At 39.5% G+C, this 25,221-nt stretch overlaps 1 protein-coding gene across 1 annotated transcript in view; it reads right to left on the reverse strand.

Annotated features, from left to right (window-relative positions):
* The window catches only part of VPS53 (vacuolar protein sorting 53 homolog (S. cerevisiae)), a 127,616-nt gene that overhangs the window by 43,112 nt on the left and 59,283 nt on the right, over nt 1-25,221 (reverse strand). Inside the window, exons 12-13 of the mRNA XM_004684807.2 lie at nt 9,216-9,317; nt 2,968-3,062 (exon numbers count right to left, since the gene is read on the reverse strand). Of these exons, the coding sequence (XP_004684864.1) occupies nt 2,968-3,062; nt 9,216-9,317 (197 nt within the window). The remainder of the gene's footprint in view (nt 1-2,967; nt 3,063-9,215; nt 9,318-25,221) is intronic.

The raw sequence follows: 25,221 nt of genomic DNA on the forward strand, positions 1-25,221 counted from the left end.
CGCTGTGGAAACAGCCAAGAGCAGCCAAGCAGCAGGATGAGTGGCCAGCACTTCATTTTTCATAGAGAAATGGAGAGTCCCTGCGGAAGGGAGGTCTGGCTCTTTGCCCACAGGATCATGGACAATGAGTATACTTCAGATGAATCAAGGCCGTGTGAAAAGAATGGAGACCAGAATTACAAGAATTCAGAAAAATGTTTCTTTAGAACAGGTAGGTTTTGGAAAAGGATGTGGTTATCTTAGAAAGGTGCTTCAAACCCTGTACCCAATCAAAAGCTTTTAAGTCTTCTTGAAAATAGGCATTATGGTTGATAAGGGAAGAAGGGGCATGGTCCAAATATAGTCACTGAGGTGGCTTGCTCTAAGAGCTGCTACTCCGGTAGACAAATAACTGATGTCCCTTTCCTGCCCTACAGGGCTGGCTTATTAACGACCCAAGAGAAGTTTCTGATGCAGAAGAGAATGCTTTTAAAGGACTAAACACAATAGCAACTCCTGCCTTTGGTGTGTCTGCTGGACACACGCCAGGCTAGGGAGACGGAGGGAAACCCTGGCTCTCCCAGGCAAAAAAAAAAACAAAAACACATTAAGGTAATTTTTTAATGGGGGTGTTGGTGAGGAGGTTGTTTTTGTTAAAGCAAAAGTTCTTTCATAAAATAATGTTTTTCTGGGATTTTAATACGTGTTATTAACTGAGAGGAAAAGCAGAGAAGTAACCCATAAAATCAAACAGATGAATAATTATATTGTGCCATGTAGTAATTCCACTTGAAAAAGTTGCTTAAGGTTAAGAGTTACCCCTTAAACATATTTGGAAACAAGAATTATTCCTAATCCATGACAGAAACATTAAAAGAAAGAAAGAAAGAGACTGGACTTCAGGGCTATAGGGTTTAAATACTTCCCCAGAAAAATCCACCCAAGAACTTTCACATAGTCATTGTTCTCTCCCTATGAGTGGTTATGGTTCTAAATGTGTTCTTTTGGCTGCCAGGCCACCTCTAAGTGCTCATGTCAGCCTGTCTACAATCAGTCAACTTAGTCTATTCCAGAAACCTATTTTTCTAAAATGTACCTGTCAGTGAAGAAGGGCCTTCACTAGTCACTCTGGCTTTAGACACCCCTGAACAGAGACTCAAGGATTAGATGGTGTCTTCCTGGGTTGCATGAAAAATGCACACTGGAACACAAAACATGTTGTCTGGCTATGAAGAAATGTGACTTTAAAAATGTTCTGGAATCAGCAATCCCACTCCTAGGTATCTACCCAAAAGACACAAAAGCACTGATTCAAAAAGACACCTGCACCCCCATGTTTATTGCTGCCTTACTCACAATTGGAAAGACACGGAAACAGCCCAAATACCCAAAAGTGGATGACTGGATTAAAAAGATGTGGTACATATACACAGTGGAATATTACTCAGCAACCAAAAAAAAATTAAACACATGTCTTTTGCAGCAACATGGATGGAGCTGGAGAAGATCATGCTTAGTGAAATAAGCCAGAAAGAAAAGGAAAAATACCAGATGGTTTCACTCATAGCAGGAGTATAATGGACCAGGCGAGAAAATAATAATAATAATGAACAGCTGTATACCAGAGACATTTTATGGGGGTAGAGTAGGGAATGGGATCAAGAACAGTGGGGGGAGGGACTATGGTGATAGCAAGGGGTGATCTGGTGATGGGAAGCCCATGGGGATTACAACTAAGATGAAAAAATACACAAAATGATTTAAAAGTAAGCTATTATAAATTTTAAAAAATGTTCTGGAGTCCCTAAGTTTGTAAAAAGCACATGCCGTATATTAAACTGGATAATGATCCATAAGAGAACTCATGGATCCACATGGACATAAGCAGACAAAAAGTGGGGGTGGACGGGAAGTTCTTCCTTACAGTGGAGCTACATTTAGTAAATGTAGAAAAAAAGATGAAAGCAGACAATCAACATTAGGCAAACACTACAATAATAACTGCTTTAGGCAGGAATCAATCACCAAAAGATGTCAAAATGACAAGCAATGTGTGATGAGAAACAGGGTGTTTACATAGTTTCAAAGTATCTCCCATGAGATACTGAGAAATTACAAAGAGGAAAAATATTCAATAGAAACGTCACAGAAGAGAAAGTTAGCAGACACCACCTTTAGCAAGTTGAACAGTCAGCCTCACCAGTGACAAGGCAGAGCAACATGATGTGACTCTCAATATGATGATGTGCTGAGAAGGACACAATGTCACCTTATGCTAACCTTGCCCAAAGAGCATCACCTGATCTAATCAAGAGGAACCATAGGATGGGCCAAACTGAGAGCACTGTACAAAATAACTGGTCAACACATTTTTTTTTTTTTTAAATAAAAGAGAGACAAAGAAAGGCCTGAAGAAACAATAAAGGTTAATGGAGACTCAAGAGACCTGACAAGTAAACTCATGACTCAATACTGGACCAGAAAAAGAAGTCATGGGACAATGTTACCTTCCTGATTTTGATATGTGTGGTTCTAGAAGATGTTAACATTCTTGGGGGAAAGGGTATTTGAGAAAGTTTTGGCTTTATTTCCTGTAAAGTCAAAATTATTCCAAAATAAAAAGTCACACAAATTATACTTGAAAAAACAGATATTAGAGATTTGGCTTTCATTTTCCAGGCCTGATACTATAAAACCTCATGTGCTCACATGTATAACTGTACATGGACTCAGTGTCTACTGGGAAGGGGGAGTTGGGAGCCTCTTGGGACCTTATCAGAGTCCAATTCAGGTTTCTGAGATTTATACATTGTAGTAAATGACAACATTCAGAAGATATAAAAACATCTTTAACAGGTTTGCAGGAAGGATTGTAAGCATGCCAAGTCCCTCCTTCTGCCTCTGGAAGGAGCTGTGCCCTTGTTAGGCCTAACCATGACCAGGGGAAGGAGAAATGCAGTAGAAAACAGTAAAATATTCATCACTCACTTGTCTTGGGACTCAATATAGACGTAGAGATGAGGTTCAAAGCACTTGGAAACAATGCCATGAAATGGATTGTCTGGGACTTTAGGCTTCTTTGGCTGTAAAGAAAAAAAAAAAAAAGAAAAGAGAAAGCCTAACCTTGAGCCTCTTTGAAAATGTTCAAGCAGTTTCAAAGAAAATGTCCCGTCAGAGTTCACCTTTACCTCAGAGATAAGAAGCACTCGATGAAAATAAACTGAGACTGTGTCCTGCATTATAATTCACAGCAGCTTGTGAACGAAAAATCCGCTTTGTTTGCATCCTTTAAATTTTGCTTTGGATGCTAAGAGATTTACTGCTACTTTGATAACACATATGTTTTCAATTTGGAAGCTATTCATCATGTGACCAGCTAATGACAGTACCTTATATTTGTACAGTGCTTTAGAACTTACAGAGTACTTTCACATGATCTAATTTTGACAGTCTATTTACTGATTGCTGTTATGGGGCAACCACTTTGGTGCCAAAATAATATTTCATCTTTGCTTCATAACAATCCTCAAGGTACCATTATAAACCTAAGAAAGGAAGACTCCAAGAGTTCTAAAAGCCTGCCCAAAAGCACATGGTGAAGGTTCCAGAATCTCCTGAACTAGAATGATAGTGATATTATCTCATTGCTTTCTTGCCATCGTTCCCACAGTTAATTTTTCTTCTTTTATTTTAAAGTATAATTTCCATTTTGTTTCTCCCCAGAGGGTGTTTTTCTCTTCAGCCCTTAAAGATTTGGTCCCTTTACCTGGGCTTTGACAGAGGCAGCACCTGTAGGCCTCAATTGGGGGTTGGGTATAGAGTCTTTGGGCTTCACTAGAAAGACTCTTGACTACCTGGTGGTGAATGGCACTCTCACAGCAACACTGTTTCACATGCAACTGAGGAAGTATAAGATGCTTGCTTTGGAAATGTCCCAGATGGCTGCAGCCTCCACTAGGACCCAGTGACAACCTTCTTACTAGCCTTGTCGGTGGACTTGCTATACCAGCAAGTAGGTTGCATGTACCACAGACCTTTTGGCACAACCTCTGTGCTCCTTCTTTTCTTGGTCATGTTGGGAACAAACACCCAAGAGAGGAGACACTTGAATTTCATCAAGTAAATGTTAGGAAAAAGCAGGGTGGAGGACCTACATAGGGTTGCTAAGTTTCTATTTTTCTACTTTGTGCTTTCATCACAAGTTCCAAAAGAAAGAATACTTTATACCAGACATTTTATAAGGAGAAAATAGCAACATAAAGACAGTCCTTCCAAGAAAAGACAGTAACTTTATCTGTTTAGTGATAGACAGACAATGTGGTCTTGGTCTTTATTTTTTGCCTTTGAGCAGTGAAAAACAGACCCAGCATTGGCCCCCAGATAATTGGAAACTATTGATATAAACATCATTCATATAGGCAAACAAGCATTAAAAAAAACACTATATAAAAATATTTGCTACTTAATTCCTTTTCAAAACATTTAAAAAATGAACAAAAATCTTTTTACATATTTTTTGAATCTTAAAAAAGTCAACTCTATCTATTGTCAAATGTCCACAACAGAACCCACAGGCTTTGTTGGGGTTGATGTCAGATACAATTTGAGTATAAATTAGCAACCATGACATACTTGCTGAATTGTTCATATCTTTTAACAAATATAGGAAAAGTTAAGGCCACAATGTCTGGAAGAAACAATAGTTACCTTTGTCTATTACATTTTTAAAATGAAAAGTTAAAGTGGTTTAAAACATTTGTAAAACTGGTAATGGTCATCAGAAATTAAATATCAACCTGAGACATATCCCATTCAAGCTCCTGACTTTCTTCCTTTGCCTTCTAAGAATTCTGTCTTTAATTTTTTAATGATTTCATTCTTTTTAGCAAAGGGATTTGTTAACTGACCAGAAAATGTAATTTGTATGACTTTGTAAGACTTGAATTGGAAAATATGGTCACAATACCCAGATGTCTGTTTAATAATTATAACATAGCCATCATTAAATATCACAGTGACCCCATTCATATTTTCATCCCATTGGAAAAAATATTGACATGCCTGCAGGTTAACCTCTGGTAATTACAAATGGAATTTATATTACCCAGAATGTTGACATGTTTTCAGTCCACAAGTATATTTTGTATTTAGCTTTACTTATTTAATAATTTACATGTACTTTTTCAACTACTGACAATATTTTAATTGATCATTTTGGAATGGCTACATTATGAAATGTAAATAGTCTGTAGGTTATATAACTATATTAATGTCAAATTTTCTGACTTTGATCTGTAATAGTATAGGTGACAGTCCTTAGAAATAGATATATAGAAATATTTACAGGTAAAGGACATAGTATCTGTAAACTTACAAATTATTCTGAAAGAGAGAGAGAGGAGGGACAAGTTAGGACGAAATTACAAACTCACTGTAAGAAAATGTTAACAACTGATATACCCAGGTGAAAGGTATTTGAGAATTCCTTATAATAGTCTTACACCTTTTCTTTAAATTTGATATTTATTATTAATAATAATAATAAAAAGCAAATATAACAATAAAAAAATTTGAGGGACATTTGGAGGCCAAGAGCCATCCATCCACATTTTTGGGCAGAAAATCCTTAAGACAGAAGTCACAACACTCTTAAGAAATGGCACATCACCACGCCCCTGGATGACCTGGCACATAAGAATGTGTGGGGAAAAGACACCCAGGCCTGAGTTAAAAGGGCTTAGAATCGACTTCCTGGTTTGGTAATGCCTTCAGCTATGTTGGCTGTTACCACTGAGGAAGCTGGGAGATCTGCCTGTGCTCTGCAACTTCTTATGAGTTTATAATTATTCCAAAATAAAGTTTTTAACAAGTGGCTTTATAGAGTTCAAATCTGAATGTGAACAAGTTTGAGATATACCTTAACCCATTTGCTCTGCTTATATTTTCTTTTCTATGTATGGACAAACGTGGTACATGGTAGAAATCTGTGCCTGGATAAGTCTGAAAAGCTCATCTGTAAGATTCCAAGTGAGAAATGGAGGTGGATACGTGATATTCCATCGAGTTCATCTTGGTCAGTATTCTCCAGGCCCTGTGCTTGATAAGGCCCTACAGAACACGCTTAGTGTGGCCTGCAGAGAGCTGTACAAGCAGACAGTGCAGGTGTCCCAAGCAACCCACAGGTGACTGCTCCAGGGAGGCCATTCCTGGCAGTGAGGACAGACCACTGCCGGCGCCCTCAGCCCTCAGCCCTCCTGCGGCATGTTCAGTGAGCGCTAGAAGCAACGGGGGAACACTGGGAGGAACTGCCTGGAGTTTCCTTTTTTCTTTTCTTTTTGTCCACGGGGCTGCCTTATACATGTGTGCACATTCAAATAGGTGCTGGAATTTCAGCTCAAATTGGTGTCTCCTTTTGTATTGTCCAGCTCCCCAAATGGTTGATCCTCAACTTAAAGAATATACTAAGTCATTTAGCAGTAGCTTGCAGGCGGGATTTCTGAGTTTGTGAATTCTATCCAAAAGCTGCAGATGTTTAAGCTATTTCCTCCTGGAGTTTGATGGAATAATAAAAGGTTACTGTTGTCACAGTAAGGAGGTCTGCAGCTGGTTCCATTTCCTTTTATTACTATCCAATGTAAACAGATTAAATCTAACTGCTCAGATCACCAGAGGGGTACATTTTACACCAGAAATTCCTATTTCTTCTTCTGTCTTTCATACTCTGAGGACCCTTAGTCCTCTTGCAGATGCCATTTGTTGATCACTAGAGAATAGTGGCAACTGATTGAGCTAAATACTTCTCTGCAAGTTTGCTCTCCTATCTCAATAGCCAGGCCTAAACTACAGTGGTGAGCCAGGGAATGACCCGAACCAAGGGCCTACTGCCTACTGGTGACAGAGGGCAACTCACTCCCCACCTGTAGCTGAGCTCACTGCTAGCATCCTGTGGATTTCCTCCCCAACACCCCCCAGGGCTTCTGCTCTTCCTGTACACCCAAATCCAGAAGCCAGGAAGTGACTGGGAAGAGCAGGATGTTGAAATTCCCACTTAACCATAAGCAAGACAAGTGCTGGTGAGGTGGCAGAGATCAGGGATGGGATGGAGGGGTCAGAAGTGTCTAAGTTTTATTCCTAATAAATGACAGCCTGTGAAATTTAAGGTGAACCACTGAGTCTAGGGGCTTAGAGCACTAAAAACAAAAACAAACAAAAAAAAAAAACAGACCTAAAATGGTTTATAAGAAATTAACCTGGACGTCCTTGATACAGATGATTCAACACAGACCTGCTCTGTTTGGACAGGCCTCAGGCCCTGGCCTCCTTCATAGTGGCCTTCCTGCCCACAGTGACACCTGATGGGTACCACGGAAGACAGCTGGAAAGCTACTGACTTTCTCCAAAGATAAAGAAAATAGGAAGTCCAGAGAGAGTAAATAACCTACTGAAAGTCACATGGCCAGATAATGCAGACCGGAGCCTGACATTTCCCTAATACCCAATTCTACTTCACCCCATGTATTTGTGTTCTGTGTCCTTAGAATGAGCAGATCTTGGTCCTTATGACGGTAACCTCAACCTTCCAGAACAAGCGAGAAAAAAGAAAAGTTACATTTTACCTGACAAGATTAATTTTGTAGGTGATGGGGGAGTCTATCATCGATAAGGTTAATAACATCTAAAGATGACTAGCTAAAGGGACAACTTTTCATGGGGGCTCTATGAGCAACTGAGTATTCAACTACACAGTTCCGGACATGACAACAGCAACCACTAGCACCAGGGAGACACGAGGAGCCTGGGAATGGCTCTACTACACAAAGCAGACAGTGCAGGCACCTGAGTATTCCAGCATGATGAGTTCTACGTCGGACTCCTGCTTCCCAGCCCCATCCTTCCTCCCAAAATGCAGAGATGGATTTCTTTACTTTGAAGAAACTGTTTCCTTTCCTCTGTGCCAGCTGATAAGATGGCTTTAAACCAATTACAGTTACCCCCATGGCCCTTGAGCAGTCTCATTGTATATCTTCAGTTTTTACTCACTTTTATTCATGAGATTCAAGTCTGCATCCTCTACTTTTTATTGAGACATTATGGTGTAAAGAAGGCCAGAAAAGGAACTCTAGACCAGGCTTCCATCTGAGCTCCTCCACTTCTAAACTTTCTGTTCCTGTGCAAATCACTTAACCTCCCTGAGCTGCAGGCATTGCAGTTCACATAAAATCATATAAAATGAAAAGCAGGCATTGTGAAGATGAAATGAAATAAAGCATGTAAAAGACCTTTAAACTATACAGCACCATAAAAATGTGAGGTATCCATGTTATTGCAATTATTTAATCAATGGACCAGACACATTTTATTGCATCACTTCGAAACTGCTCCTGGAAATTCAGCTCTTTTGGCTCCTTCCAGGATTGTATACCTACCCTCACTGGGCCAGGAATGTGGGGTTAGCTATACATTTCTCAAAGCTGGTCTTTGCAGCCAGACTCCCTCTCGGTGGTATTTGGAGCCAAACAATATTATAAAAGGATCCTCCAGCAGCCAAATGCAGAAAATTAAAAAGAAGAATTGTTAATCCAGAAAGGAAAAGTTCTGAGTCCTTGCTCTAACCTTTCTTGTCATAAAATGGTAGTGAAACAAAATATTACTCTGTAGGATGAAGAGAGAGGAAATTTAGAATTGGACAGAAAAATCCGAAGGAAATGAAAGTGCTAGCGTGTTCTGAAAAGTAACTCTCCAAATATGCCATTGGTCACCTTGCTGTTTCCAGCCTCTCTGATGGATTCCAGACCTAAAGTGATCAACTTACAGTGTGGAGGCTTCTCTGAGCTGCTGCTGCTGCTGCCGCTGCTGCCGCTAAAGCCACCAAGTATCTTTTAGCCTCTCACATCATCACTGTAGCAAATGAGAGCACAACCAAAAACTAAGCTGACAAGCTCAAGGGTGATGAATGAGGCAGAGAATTCTGCTGCCCCACCACATGGGTTAATGAAAATTGAGCATTTCACTAATTTCAGTGGTGAGGTATTCAAGAGCAGAGGTGGGGCAGGAAGTGCTGTTCTTTCGCTCAATTTTCTAAATGCACTTTCAGACAAAGGTTTTCTATAAAGACCACGAAAGTTGTCACCTCCCAATTTGAGATGGGAGCCAAAGGATGGGATTCAAAGCAAGCAAACGCTTTCTGAGAAACAAACATGAAGTAGGTTGCTTGTGAGAATGCAAACCAGACTTACTTGATCTAAGTCTCCTTTCTCTATTGCCAGCTCCTCCATCTCTTGCGCTGGCTCATCTTCTAGGAACGGATTGGTGGATGGAGGTGGAGACTCGAGTTTTTTCTGTTAAGAATACATGAGAAAGAGATAGGTAATTACAGAGCACTCTCAATATCTCTCCCTGTTGACCTTCTGCTTTTGCCAAGTCTCCCCAACAATTAAAAAAAAAGTGAAATTTGATCTCATAAATAAGAACTAAGACAACACAGACCAAACTTTCACCTCCAGGCCTTCACATTGCTTTTCCACCTTCCTGAAAACCCAGTGTCTACTCCACTCCAATGCCATCTGGCTGTAACTATCACTCAATCCAGTTTTCAAATCAGAAGTCTCCTTCTTCTGGATTTCTTTGCTCGCTGGCATGTTTGGGTTAGATATCCCTGCTATGTGCTCCCATCCCACCTGGTAGGTCTCCTTCCCTGTGTTTATTTAAACCCCAACTATTTGTCTCCCCCCCCCCGCCCCCACTAGATTCTATGACAGTAGAGATAACAACTGTCTTGTTTGCCAACTTCTCTGGTGCCTAGTATGGAACAGGCTCTCCATTAATATGAATGAATCAAACTGCCAGATGTGTTTGAATTTAAGAACAAACTACTAAGCTAATATTATGGATTCTAACATTATAGACTAAGTCCCTTCCCAGATAAATCCTATTAGAATAACCACAGCAAAACCTCCTTGAGAAAAGTTACTTCCCAACACCTGAACATGATTACTCTTTTCAAAATGTATCAGTGAATTTAACCACGGGTTAGTGGAAAAGTTGGCAGCAGGAGATAGGGATTTTAGCTCCTACTTTGCTGCACTGGACAAAACAATTCTGCTTCTCTGAGTCACAGATGCCTAATCTGCTGAACACAAATAAGACTACTTGAAGGCTCAAATGTGACCAGGTGTTTGAAACTCTAGAGGAAGCACATGATGCCTAAGAGAGACACTGGTGATGATAATTCCAGTACAACAGAATCAAGGCAGCTCTTTGGAATTCTTTGTAAATTTGACCTCGAGATGTTGTTTATAGGGGGGAGCTGGGAATTCTAACAGAAAGAAAACTAAGTGGACAAGCAGGATAAAAGGAATTGGTTGGTGCTGGGGACGAGGGAAAAGGGCAAGGAATGGCTCCCTGGAGACAATATGTCAGATGAGATGGAGTTTCTAAATGTACTTGTGATCCTTGAGTATACATCAGTGGAGCATTATGCACTAATTCCTAAGCCAGAGGGATAACGGATGGATTATAGTATGAATGACTTTGTCAAGTGGGTAGATACCAGCTAAAGAGATTGCCAGTACAAAAACAAAAACCCAGAAAAATAAAAAATAAAATCTAAGCACACAAAATCAAAACCAACCTGTGTCTGGTTTAGGCTTTAAGACAATTCTGCTTACACTCGTGTAACTAATTCTTGGCCAAGACACTTGGACACTTGGATGCTATTATGTTGAGAGACAGCGACTCGGTGTATGAAGAAAGCCTTGTGATTAATGCATTAGCTCAAGGTAATCATGAACAGGACAAAGGTTTTGTGGTATGCTGCTGAGAAACAATGTGGTCTAACAATCAAATATTTCTGACTTACATTCTGAACTTCAGCTTCTTTGCCTGATGTGGAAAAGAAATTCCCTCTAAATTTAAAGTTACTTAAGTTTATTTTTAGAATTAAGCTATTTTCAGAAAGCTATATTTCTCTGGAAACAATATTTCTAAGCTTCAGTTGTCTTTGTAAGGGTTGCTGATATTTTAGGGTGGGGGGTATGATGAGAAAAAGAATCTGTGATGCCTAAACTCCAACAGCAACAAGTCAAAATAGACAAAAGAACTGGACTCCTAATGCCAGTTCTAGGTGCAAACTGAATCTTTTGGTCCTCTGTAGATGTAGAAAGCAAGTCAGTTCATTGAAATTAGAAGTTTTGTTCCAAATCAGTCAATGAAAGAAACAGGATTAATTTTTGAGGCCAGTGTTCCTCATTCATTGCCAGGTCTACCAAGGACTAATAACACCTCCTCATAGTTAAATACAGTAGGTCTTGTTCTAAAAACATAATGTGTTTCTGGGAATTATAACAAAAAGTGGACACTGGTGAAGCAGACTGAGGGTGTTCCTATGATCTCTGCTCACTGGTGGGTGCCCAGTGGATAGATATAAGTAGTGAGAAGCACACGTAAAAGGCAGAACTGAAAAGACAGAGCAATAGTTGAGGCAGTACAGTATACTATTTTATCAGTTTGAATAGGATGGAAGGTTCTTTCCTATCTCCATCAGTCCCTATCAACATACTGATGAGATGACTGGGGGAGTCATGGACACTACGGAGCCCCTTGCTCATTCATGTGGGGTACCTACATTCCAAATACAGACCAAGTTAATGCAAGAAAAGGGATTCACTCTCTGTCCTCTTAGCAGACGTGCTGGGCACCAGTAATAAAACAGGTAGCAAGATGGACTTTAATCAAATAATCACACCAAGGTGTGATGGGAGATATGATGGAAAAGTAGAGGGTGATATGGAAGGACACAACAGAAAGTCATGGAAAATTTCCTGAGGGAAAGGATGTTTTCAGCTAGAACTAACCTATTACTGAACTGAAAAATGCAGAACTTAAAAATACATGAAGGGGGTGGGAGAGTTGGGCGGGAAAGGTCAGAGGTTTCTAGGCAAAGGGATTAGCATATGTCTGCCATTCATTCAATGACTGAATAAACAGTCATTCTTCTAGACACCAGGGAAACAACACTACATAAAAAAAAAAATATCCTTTCCCTAAATGTTCAAAATTAATCCATGATACAAACAGGACTAATTGTTGAGCCCAACATTACTCATTTTTTGCCAGATCTACCAGGACTGTTAAAAACACCTCACAGTGGGCCCTCCCTGGTGGCGCAGCGGGTTAAAGCACTGCACTGAGAAGCTAAAAGCCACTTCCGCATGAGTTCGATTCCTGCCTGCCCTGGAGGAGACCACATGGCGTGGCAGACCTCTCCTGACCCGCCCGCTGCTCCCCTCAGCAGTGTACTTCGTTGATCTGCCTGTTCTGCTCCCCACTCTGTCTCTGGTGAAGTCTCTCACTGCCCCTGAGTCTCTGGCCTGTACCCCAGTTCTGTATGTACAAATAAATAAATCTTTAAAAAAAAAAAAAAACACCTCACAGTGGGCCTAATCTAAAAACATACTGTATTACTGGGAATTATGACAAAAAATGGACACTGGTGAAACATCAACTCTGTGCAGTTGATCTAGACAGCAAGGAAACAATACATGTAAGGCAGCTGAGGATGGGCAGCACTGCCATAAAAAGCAAATTTAGTAGCTGGGATGGGCTGAGTACAAGGGTGGGGTGTCATCAGAGAAAGCTTCTTTGAGGAGGTGATAGCTGAACAGAGACTTGAATGACAAGGAGCTTGTCAGGCCAAGGTTTGGGGAACATCTAGGTCAGCAGGGGAAACCAGGAGAAAGGCTGCAATGAACCTGGTGAGTCTGAAAGTCGGAGGGGGTGTGGGCACGAGGAACCTCATCATGTAGCCTGTGGGGCCGTGGTAAAGGCTACATTTTTGTCTTACTGCAATTGGGCGGTCACTGGCAGTCTTAAGCAGGAAAGTGAGATGATCTCATTTAGATTTTTAAAATGTTATTCCTCCGACATGAGGAGAATGAACTGCAACAAAAGCAAAAAAGCCCAGGCTAAGAGGCTGGGGCAATGTTCCCGGCAAGGATTGCTGGGGGACTAGATAGGCTGGTGCTGTGGAGAGACAGAAAAGTAGCCAGACTTGGGACATATTTAGGAGTCAGAGTCAAGAGGCCTTGCTGAGAGAGTGGATGTGAGGGTGAAGGGAGGAAGGAAATCAAGCCTCACTCACTCTTGGCCTGAGCATACTGCATGACTGATGTTCTCATGAAGTGAGATGTGCACACTGTGGAGAGGAGAGCGTGCAGGTGCTGGATCTGATCAACCTGGGTTTGAGTCCAAGATCTACTGATTGAGTGTGCTGCTCAACTTCTCTAAGCTCAGTTCCTAAATTTGTTAGGTGAAGGGATATTGATACCAGCCTCACACAGATGCTATGAGGATTAAATAAAACAATGCACAGAAAACAAAGTGCCTATAGATCTTGCAACTTAACACAGCACCTGGCACAGAGGGACAGCTCCTAAGTGGGCGTTGCCACACATTCCAGTATTTAACTGGGGTTGGCAAACAAGCATAGCAGCCGCTGTGGATCTCTCAATGAAACAACTATCAGATGGCAAAGAAGATGGGAGTCTTATAAAAAGGAGTCTTATAAAAAGAACTCTTTTTAATTGTAAGTGAGCATTTGCACCTACTATTTTGTCTCTTTGGCCTCACTCTAGGAAATGAAAGCAAAAGACTCATCAAATTACAGTAAAGGGCACTGAGATTCTTCTTTCTTCCCTGATGTCCAGTGAAATGCTCGAAGTACCACACATACCACCCCATTGGTTAATATTAAATTACAAAGCCCTGAGGGGCAGATACAGACTCTTACTACTGAGGGGCTACCTTGCTGCTCAGATTAATTTGCAGTGATGAAAGAAGAGAGCGCATTCACTCACAAGTCAGCCTTCTGTGCAAGAGCCCTGTAACAGGGGCCAACCATACTACGCTGTCATTCCTGCTTTGCAGATGCTGTAGACCATAGATAATTACAAGTTTGGGTTTAGATTTTAAGTCACTCGAATGACATAACCCATGAGCTGTGGAGCAAAAAACTGCCATGAAATGAATAATTTTCCAGTTTTAGAAGAATTCAATTTTTCCCTGAGACAATGACAGTCATTTGAACTCCTTAAGGAGAAATTCCATAATATAGCAAGTTAATTTCTACAAATTAAACCTTATAAATTAATAATTTATTAAGAAGACAGAGCCTGGCTTTACTCAGTACTATATCCATATCTGGGTCTTGCCTGCACAAATTCCATTTTGAAGGTCTACCGGGACACTTCCAATGAACAAAGATGAAACTCTTAACTACAAGACCAATCTTTCTCCTTTTCCTGGAAGAAATGAGCCAATGTTCAGTGATGACATGGAAGTTCCACAATTTCTGCATTTAACAGTCCACAAACACTTCACTGTAGCCTAGTTCCTGCTTCATCTCTAAAGAGAAGCCTAGAACCTTCAACTGGGAACACTGTAAAAACAGCACTATGCACACCTATTTTATTATCACTGGGACCTCAATCTTCATACCTCTACATCTTTATCTTCTACTGTGACAAGGACGTTTCTTTGCTTTACTAGACCACAAACACCTGCCTCCGTCAATTTTTCATCATTTCCTGCACAAAAAGGGAGACTGAAAAACTTCTGGGGATCAATGGGCTGCCCAGATAGGAGGTGTACAGTAAAATCTTCAGAAACATAGCCAACATTTTCTACTTTCTGTAAACAAAACAAGAAAACCTCTGTGTATGTGAGTGTGTGTGTGTATGTGTGTGTGTGTATGCGCGCTTATATGAGAATCTCAAAAATAGACCCCACACTATTAAACAGTGGATCTCTGGGATAAGAGATTTAGAATAAAGAGATTGTTTTCTGAACTGTTTTATTCTGTTTGAGTTTTAATAGTCTTGTATTTCTCTTTCCCTCACCCTCCTTCCCCAGCCCTCTCCACCTTGATAGACAAGCTATTTATCTGAAGAGTGAAGATGATTTACAACTAAACTTAGTGTTTTCCTAACCTCTTAATATTTAAAACATTAAGCTTTACCACATTAAGATGATTTATAGTTCAGGGCCCTCGCTGGTAGTAACCCAGTGGTTAAAGTGCAACACTGTGGAGCTAGCCACAAACACTTCAGTATGAGTTTGATCCCTGCCCCAGAGGTGATCCACATGGCACAGCAGACCTCTCCTGTCTTGTCCCTTGCTCCCCTCAGCAGTGTACTTCAGTCAATCAGCCTGTCTCTGGTGAATCCTCTCACTGCCCTTGCACCTCTGACCTGTATCCTATTTCTGTATGAATAATTAAGTCTTTAAAAAAAAAAAGATGATTTACAGTTCAGTATTTTTTAGTATATTCACAAGGTTGTGCAAACATCACCACTATCTAATTCCACATTTTTTACCTAAATAGAAGCCTCATCTCCATTAGCTACACTTCCCAATCCTCCAACCTAAACCCTTGACAACTACTCACCTACTTTCTGTTTTATGGGTTTGCCTGTTCTGGACCCTTCATATAAATGAAATCATCCAATATGTGCCTTTTATGTCTGATGTCTGTCTTTTTTTTTTTTTTTTTCACATAACACAATGTTCAAGGTCCATCCTGTAATATGCGTCAGTCCTTGTTATGGTTGAATCATATTCCACTGTATGGACAGACCACATTTTGTGTTCCCATTTGTCCACTATTGGATTTTTGAGTTGTTCCTAACTTCTGGTTACTGTGAATAGTGCTGTGACGAACATTTGTATGCAAGTGTTAAGTGAGTGTGTGTTTTTTTTTTTTTAAGATTTATTTTTTTATTTATACAGAACTGGGATACAGGCCAGAGATGCAGAAGGTGAGAGGATTCACCAGGGACAGAGTGGGGAGCAGAACAGGCGGATCGTCAAAGTACACTGCTGAGGGGAGCAACGGGCGGGCCAGGAGAGGTCTGCCACACATGTAGATCTCCTCCAGGGCAGGCGGGGATCGAACTCATGTGGAAGTAGCTTAAGCTTCTTAGTGCAGTGCTTTAACCCGCTGCACCACCGGGGAGGGCCGAGTGTATGTTTTTAATTCTTGTGGGGAAATAAAGTAATATGTGGAAGCACATATTACTCTTGTAATTAAATGTTTTTAGATTGTTTTTCTTTGTGTGTGTGTGTGTGTGTGGGAGAGAGAGAGTGTGTATGTGTTTTAATCTTTGACCTTTATATTAGGCTTTGGAAAATTAGAACATCAAGTGCACTAAAACAAGAATGACTACTTCTGACTCTTAAACTTATCACAAACATCAAGACTCAGGGCTTAGTGATGCTCAGCTAGTATTGTTCATAACAGACAACAAAAATACAGAAAGCAGGGCCCTCCCTGGTGGCGCAGCGGTTTAAAGCACAGCACTGAGAAGCTAAAGCCACTTACACATGAGTTCTATTCCCGCCTGCCCCGGAGGTGATCACATGGTGTAGCAGACCTCTCCTAACCCGCTCACTGCTCCCCTCAGCAGTGTACTTCGTAGATCTGCCTGTTCTGCTCCCCACTCTGTCTCTGGTGAAGCCTCTCACCGCCCCTGAGCCTCTGGCCAGTACCCCAGTTCTGTATGTACAAATAAATAAATCTTAAAAAAAAATAAATACAGAAAGCAGTTGAAAAAAAGTCATCTTAAACTTTAAAATACTCATGTTTTTGACCATATAATCCCACTTGTAGGATAAGAAAATAATCTCAAATGTGAACAAAGATTTCTTTACAAAAATATTCATTGTGGCTTATAAGAGAGGAAAAAATGATAAGCATCTAATATTTCAATAAGAAAAAGTTGGCAAAATTACAGAACACCTATATACTGAAACATTATGTAGTGACTGAAAAACAGTTATATGACATCTGAAGAAAAGTGAGAAACAAATTTATATTTATAGATCATATGTGAAAATTAACTCAAAAACAGCAAAGATCTAAATGGAAGAGCTAAAAAATAGGTGAATCTTTATGACTTTGGCTGTGAAATCAAAACTCATATAACAAAAGACTTGATCAGTATTTAGTCCTTTTGAGCATCAAAGGACACTGTCAAAAAAGTGAAACATAACCCACAGAATGGGAGAAATATTTGCAAATCATATATTTGATATGACAGAATATATAAAGTATAGAAAATATAACCCCAAAACTCAATAATAAAAAAATTTTTTTAAATAAGCAGAATATCTGAATAGACATTTTCCTAAAGAATATAAAAATGGTCAAGTAAGCACATGAACAAGATGTTCAATATCATTAAGAAAATGTAAATAAATTAACGTCATCCCAATAAAAGTCTTCAAAGAAAATATATTTTCAAAGAAATAGAAAAAATATTGATGAGATTCATATGGAGCAACAAAAGACCTTGAATAGCCAACATTCTGATAACTAAGAAGAAAGAGAATGGAGGCATTACAATCCCAAACTTCAAGCAATACTACAATGCCATAATAATAAAAACTGCATGGTACTGGAACAAGAACAGACATACAGACCAGTGGATTCGAACAGAAAACCCAGATATAAACCCACAGGTTTATAGGCAGCTAATCTTTGACAACTGAGCAAAGAACATACAATGGAACAAAGAAAGTTTATTCAGCAAATGGTGCTTGGAAAACTGGGAAGCTGCATGCAAAAAAATGAAACTAGATTATTACCTCACACCATAAACAAAAATCAACTTGAAGTGGATTAAAGACCTACACATAAGAACAGAAACCATAAAATACCTGGAAGCAAAGATGGGCCAAACACTACACAACATACACTTCAGTGACATCTTTAAAAATAGAGCACCCAATGCAAAGATAGTGAAGGCGAGGGTAAAAGATGGGAATACCTTAAGTTAAAGATCTTCTGCACAGCATAAGAGACATAACAAAAGACAAACAGACATCCCACTGATTGGGAAAAAATTTTCTCACACAAAACCAGTGATAAAGGATTGATCACAAAATTATACGGAGAACTGATGAAACTCAACAAAAATAAACAACCCCATCAAAAAATTGGCAGAAGAGCTAAAAAGACTTCTCCAAAGAGGAAATGCAGATGGCGAACAAGCATATGAAAAAATGTTCAACATCACTTATAATAAGGGAGATGCAAATTAAAAACACAATGAGATACCACCTCACCCCAGTGAGAATGGCACATCTTCAAACAACTAGCAACAACAAATGTTGGCGAGGATGTGGAGGAAAAGAAACTCTCCTGCACTGCTGGTGGGAATGCAAACTAGTACAACCACTATGGAAAACTATTTGGAGGTTATTCAAACTGCTTAACATGGAGCTTCCATATAACCCAGCAATTCTACTCCTAAGTATCTACCCAAAAGACACAAAAACACTGATTCAAAAAGATACCTGCACCCCCATGTTTATTGCTGCTTTATTTACAATTGGAAAGACATGGAAACAGCCCAAATGTCCAAAAGTGGATGACTGGATTAAAAAGATGTGGTAACATATATACAATGGAGCAACCAAAATAAATAAAAAAATAAACACATGTCTTTTGCAGCAACATGGATGGAGCTGGAAAAGATCATGCTTAGTGAAATAAGCAGAAAGAAAAGGAAAAATACCGGATGGTTTCACTCATAGCAGGAGTATAATAGACCAGGTGAGAAAATAATAATAATGATAAACAGCTATATATCAGAGACATTTTATGGGGGTGGAGTGGGGAATGGGATCAAAAACCGTGGAGGGAGGGAAATGCACTGGACTATGGTGATGGCACATGGGTGACTTGGTGAAGCCCACGGGGATTACAACTGAGATGGAAAAATGATGTAAAAATAAACTATATACTACTACTACTAATAATAATAATAGAATGTAAATCAAAACTATCCTACACTGGTGGCAGAAATGTAAAATGGTGCAGCTACTGTGCAAAACAATTTGGCAGTTTCTCAGAAAGTTAAAAATCGAGCTTCTACAGGTATTTACTATTAAATTGATCCAGAGTTTCATTTCTAGGTATATTTCCAAGAGAACTGAAAACATATGAACACATGAAAACTTGTACATGAATGCTCATACACATAGATGGATTGGGCAGTTTTCATAGCCTAACTGGAAACTGCCCAATCCATCTATGGATAAACAGAATGTATATCTATACAATGAAATATTTATTTCATCCATTGCTATACAATGGATGAACTTTGAAAACACTGCTAATGAAGGAAGCCAGGCACAGGTCACATTTTGTTTGCCTCCATTTGTAAGAAATGTTCAGGATCAGCAGCTCTGTAGAGACTTAAAGTAGTTCGTAGTCGTATGAGGATGGACACTGAGAGTGACTGCTAAGGTGGAGCGGGTTTCTTTTGGATTAACTGGCATATTCTAGAAGTGGACAACTTTGGGACTATACTAAAAAATGAACTGTTTACTTTGACATTCTTTTATATGAATTATATTTCGATTTAAAAAATAATCAGAGAAAAACATTGAAAAAGTACAATTTCAACTGTATGAGATATAAAGCAAACAGAAGGTAATCTCCTTTTAGGATGCTATTCAAATGAAAGAATATAATTCCTCTCACATCAAATGAAACATATATAAAATATTTAGTAACAACAAAGGGGGCTCAGTGTATAAGGGAAAGCTACTTCCTCTTCAAGACAGAGGTCCTTTCACTGTGGCAGAAGTGCCTAAAATGCACCCTCCTCTTACTACTCTCCCTAAGCAGGTGTCAAATTGCTGGTGCAGGGCGAGTCACTCTGTGTGGGCTTTTATAAGTAGTGAGCTTTGTGCACTCTTGTGCTCAAATTGCATGGCTGAAGAATCACACCTACAGATTCTATATTTATTACATTTTTTAACAAGCTGGACAAATATACATGTATATTAGAATGACTCCTGTAAGCCCAAGGATGATTCTATTCTGAAAGATAACTTAAGCAATAGCCAAAAGGACAATCCAGCTGCATGAAGTGGGACATTTTAAAGTTTATTAAAAAAAAAATAAAATAAAAACTTCCCAAATTCAGTGAAACAGTTATAAAAACTTAATTGCTCCTACTCTGCTTTCAGCAGAAGGCTGAATGCAATTTGTTCACCTTGAATCTAATCAGCAAGTCTCTAATAATGCATGTGGGCATAGTTAAATCACATCCAGACATTTGCTTTTAATTTCAAGGCATTTTAATTTACAGACTACTTCGAATCCCTCCTAAAGGGTCAGGAGTTTAGGCAATTAGCAAAAAGCACAGGCAAGCTCACTGCCTCCAATAACAGTTACAGCACAGGACGTTATAAACTTGTTGGGGCTAGTGTAGTAAAAACAAAGCAAGTCCAGCACTTAAGGTTCTTTTATTGCAAATTTCTATCAGGTGTCAAAGTCACACATCTGTCAAAAAAGAGTACAAGATGAGGTATCACACTGATCAGTTAGGAGGAACAAGCTTTACGGGTTTTTACAGGTCAGCTCATCACCTCTCACGCTCATCCTCATTGTTTCCCTGGCAGTCAGTTTCCATGGGGCTTAAAAGTTTCGTAATGATACAGGAAGTAGGGTGGTGGTGGTGACTGAAGAAGTAGGCAAAGAGGGAGGGTCAACAACCACTTGGCTGAAGTCTTATCTTTTCTACAACTTTCCAAGAGGATTCACTAACTTTTATGAATTTGTCCAAGCGTATCAAGATCCTTGGTCATTTGCTGTTTATTCTGATACTCTGAAATAAAATGGTGGCCACAAAAGGTTTTCCAACAAACATATTCTGGGAGTAAGGCAGCATGGGAAGTTTAGGAGCCAAGGTGCAGCTAGTCTTCAGGTGCCCAAAGGCTAGACTGAGAGTTTGGCCAGTGGAGCCCCTGCCCCAGTCCAGGTCAGCTCTTCCTAGCATGGTTTGTCAGGGTTGTGGTCAGTGGCCATGACTCACCCACCAAGGTGTCTGCCATGAGGCTTTTAGGCTGTTTTAGGAGACATATATATGGGCCCACACAAGGGATGGTAGGCCAGGCCCAGAGTGAAAGTCACCTACAGTGAAAAGAATAATTCACATCTCCCCACAACAAGACTTAAGTGAATCAATTCTTTAAGACCTAGTCTGCCTTGTTGAAGAGGCCGTAGGGGTTCGTTTGCCTTTCGAAAAACTAATCTTTAAGGGAAAATCCTTGAAGACAACAGACTGGCCAGTGTCAGGACTTGGAATGAAAAATGGTTGCTGGGTAATGTAACTGGGATAAAGAATAGCACACGGGAAGATGCTGACCTAAAGAAGTTGAATGATTTGGAGAAATGTGAGAAGACAGCTGACTAACTGGAGGAATGAATAAAAACTCATGGTTCTGCAAGATTTTCTGGCCAAGGATTTGTAATTTGAAAACTCTGAAAAACTGATAGGAAAGCAAGAATTAAAGAGTTGCAGGGAATATTTGTAAATGGATTAGGCCAGAAAATTTCAAATATTTCAGTGATGAATGATTCAAGTGTTTCTAGCTGTCTAGGACCAATACACAGAAGTACAGCATCTGCCAGAAGAAGGAAGGTTCTTCCAAGAGCGTGGCCCTAGCTGAGTGAGTGAAAGTGGGGAGAGGCCATGCTGCTTGAGACACCAGCACCTCCAGTGCTCTCCTCCCTCAGTCAGACTGGCTAACAGTTGACCACTTTCCACTCTCACGTTCCCATGTGTGTTTTCTATGAAGAAAGCACAGTTTTAGCAAACTTATGTGCAGCTCCTGCTAGTTTTCATAGTCTCTATGTTAATAATTTGTAATTTGGGAACTCCGCAAAACAGATAGGAAAGCAGCAACTGAACAATTGCAGGGGCCTCACTTGTCTAAGGTATCTTCCCTTAGACATATTGCCCATATTACTATAGCTCTTTAGACCTCTGGGGCATTTCCCAGCCTAAGTGAGAGAGCTCTGATACATCCTGGAACAGCCCCAGGTTTACAGGCTAGCCTGTCATCAGATACAGCAGGTCATTTGTTCCCTGGAATCCTACTCCCTAAATGTAAAACCAAAATCACCAGGAGGCAAGGTCCAACTAAAGGAGAAGGATAGTTCAAAAATAGGGGTTTGGCATTAATGTTACTCAAGACTCTGGTAGGACCTAACTAGTTGGATTAATGGCTCATGGAGCCTGTCCTCAGGTACCACTGACCAGGTGCTGCTGGAAGCCACTGGTGTTCAGGGGCCCTCCCAGGGTGGGGTCTCTGCTCAGTGCTCAAACTTTCCTGTCTCCAAACAGATCTCTAAAGGGCTGAACCCAAAGTTGTATGAGTCTTTTCTTGAAACCAGGCCAGAAGCATGGCTTGGGTAGGGCAGAGAAGAGAGTCAGCATGAAGAAATCAGCCAGTGCTGAAAGTCAACTAAATACCGAAGTCAACTAAATAATTCACAGAAGAGATGCCCATTTCCTTCAGTGGGTATTTCTGTCCCCTGCTATCTTTTGTGACTTGCCTTTTCTTTTAAGGCATTTTCATCTATTTCATAGATAATTTTTTCCCTTGCTACTAGAAAGAAAGCAATTTTGAACATGAGTTATAATATACACATATATTTTTAATATACATATATTTTAATTGAATTTTAGAATATATATGTGAACACCCACACACACAATCTAATTTATATATATATAATATAAACATATTATATATATATATTTAATAGTTAAGTATGGAAAATGTTGAGGAGCGTAAGCAAGAGAACAGGATTTCAGGCACAATCTCTGCTCTTAGTTCCCTGCTTTAGAATAGTTCAATTTTCATGTGTTTACATATTAGCTATGTGATCTCAGTAAGTGTCAAATGAGCAGAGTCAAGTGATCAACTGCAGGAAAATGCACTTAGTGCAGCATGGGACACAGAGACTTGTCCAAAAATTGTTAGTTGATACGATATGAAGACTCCACACTAGACTCTATTAGAAGAAAGGGTTTGGAAGTCAACTGATTTGGCCTATCTCTGTCATTTAAGAAAAATGAAAAATACTTTATTACAGTACATAAATGCAAAAAGCATATTAAAAAGTATGCAAACACATTTAAGAAAAATTCAAACAAGATCAAGTGAAGAAAATTTTTCTTTCATTTTTCCACTTCCTGACTTCTACTTCCTTCCCACAGAGACATTCACTGCTATCATTTCAAGACCTTTTCTTACATATTTATATACAAAAATATGATTTTTGGTTTTAAGATAAATGGAATTCTACCATGTGTGTCAGGCTGAAGTTTACACTCTGAATTTATTAATGTATCTGAGGTCTTTTTTCCTCCTACAATAGTACATCTATCCCTCATTCTACCACTTTTAAACTGCTGTCCTGTTGTACCATATGGGTGATATATTTTATTGAACCATTCTTCATTGAGAGATATTACAGACATCTCTTTCTTTTTTTTATTGTTACTAAGGCAGAAGTTCCTCTTTTTTGGTATATCTACTACTATGTGCATGAATTTTTCACAAATGTCATATGTAGATGTGAAACTGTTTCCTGACAAGGAATGCACATTTAAATTTTTGATAAATAACAACTTGCTCTCCAAAAAGACTTACCAATTTGCATACTAGCACTAAAATCCTCTAAATCCTCTATTGCTATTACTGTAGCTTTTTTTCCCCCTTTCTTGTTTTTGGCCATGAAAAATAGTAATGTGGTCCCTCTTTTTTTATGTTTATTAGTCTACTTAATTTTCATTTTTTTTAAAGATTTATTTATTCATACAGAACTGGGGTACAGGCCAGAGATGCGGAGGGTGATAGGATTCACCAGAGACAGAGCGGGGAGCAGAACAGGCTGACTGAGAAGTACACTGCTGAGGGGAGCAGTGGGCGGATCAGGAGAGGTCTGCCTCGCCATGTGGCCACCTCCGGGGCAGGCGGGGATTGAACTCATGCGAAAGTGGCCCAAGCTTCCTAGTGCTGTGCTTTAACCCGCTGCGCCACCAGGGAGGGCCAGTCTACTTAATTTTCTTAGTGACTTTCTTGTTAGGCCCTGTAATTATTTTCTTGATGGGCTAATTTTTCTTACTGATTTTTAGGAACTCTTTATATTTTTGGGGTGATAATTGTCATATATGTAGCTTAAACTATTCTTTCCCAGGTTATTATTCATTCCTTAACTATGATTATGGTCACTTTTTCTAAACATAATTTTGTTCTTTTTACACTGTTAATCTTTCAGTACTTTTTTTTTTTAATAACGTCTGGCTTTTATATCTTGTTTACTTCCTCTAGAATTCCACTGTCAAAAGATAACTTATTCTTCAGAAATGGCAATTCATTGACTTACAACAGCATCAAGACTAGAACCCAAGTCTCTCCTGACTGCTGATCCAAGAATTTTGCTACTAAATGATATTGCTTCTCTGTTGCTACAACCAGTTTATATTAAATCCACTTTTAAAGGAAATTGAAGAAATGTGCATCTCTCAACTTTACTTTCTACTTTCCTCCTCATTCTTGCCTGCATAAGATCTTACTATTCTGTGCATGACTAGAGAATCAACAAATTAGACATGATTCCTGCATTCAAGGGGCTCAAAGTCTCTCTGTATGCAATGATATAAGCAGAAATTACAATAAAGCATAAAAATTTTATGTTCATATGGATATTAACTCTGAAGATAACATAGTTTAGTGTTAGCAGGGAGCCTGGGTTTCTAAAAATAGGTTTGCAGAGAGACACTTTAGATCTGATAGTTGATCACATGGAAATTGAATGATTTTATTCAATAACATCATTTTCTACCTTTCCCATGAAGGTAGAACTGTATATTTTTGTGTTTCAATCTTTAGTATTGAATATCTTTCTGACATAACAGCTCTACAGACCTAGCTTTGATGTTTATAAAGATATCTTAATGTGAGAGGCGTTAAGGAAACAAACTTTAAACATATCCTAGTTGGAACAAAACTAAGTAGTTGATAAATAAGGAATCTGTGACTGAATAAATGAGGTCTCTATGACTCACAAAATTACTAGTCTGTAAAACAGGACTAATACTGGGGACCTACCTAATGGCGCAGGGGTTGAAGTCTCAGCACTATCAAGCTGTCATCAGCTACTGTGGCATGATCCCCGGCCACGGAGCAAAACTACATGGGGCAGCAGATCACTCCCGTCTTGTCTGCTGCTCCTCTCAGCAGTAGATTCACCTGTTCTGCTCCCCAATTTGTCTCTGGTGAATGCTCTCACCCCCCAATCTCTGGCCTAAACACCAACTCTCGTATGCATAAATAAATAAAATAAATCTCTAAAAAAATAATGGGGCCTCCCTGCTGGCG

Source organism: Condylura cristata, unplaced genomic scaffold (genome assembly GCF_000260355.1).
Source record: "Condylura cristata isolate star-nosed mole 26May11 unplaced genomic scaffold, ConCri1.0 scaffold00017, whole genome shotgun sequence".
Lineage (NCBI taxonomy): Eukaryota > Metazoa > Chordata > Mammalia > Eulipotyphla > Talpidae > Condylura > Condylura cristata.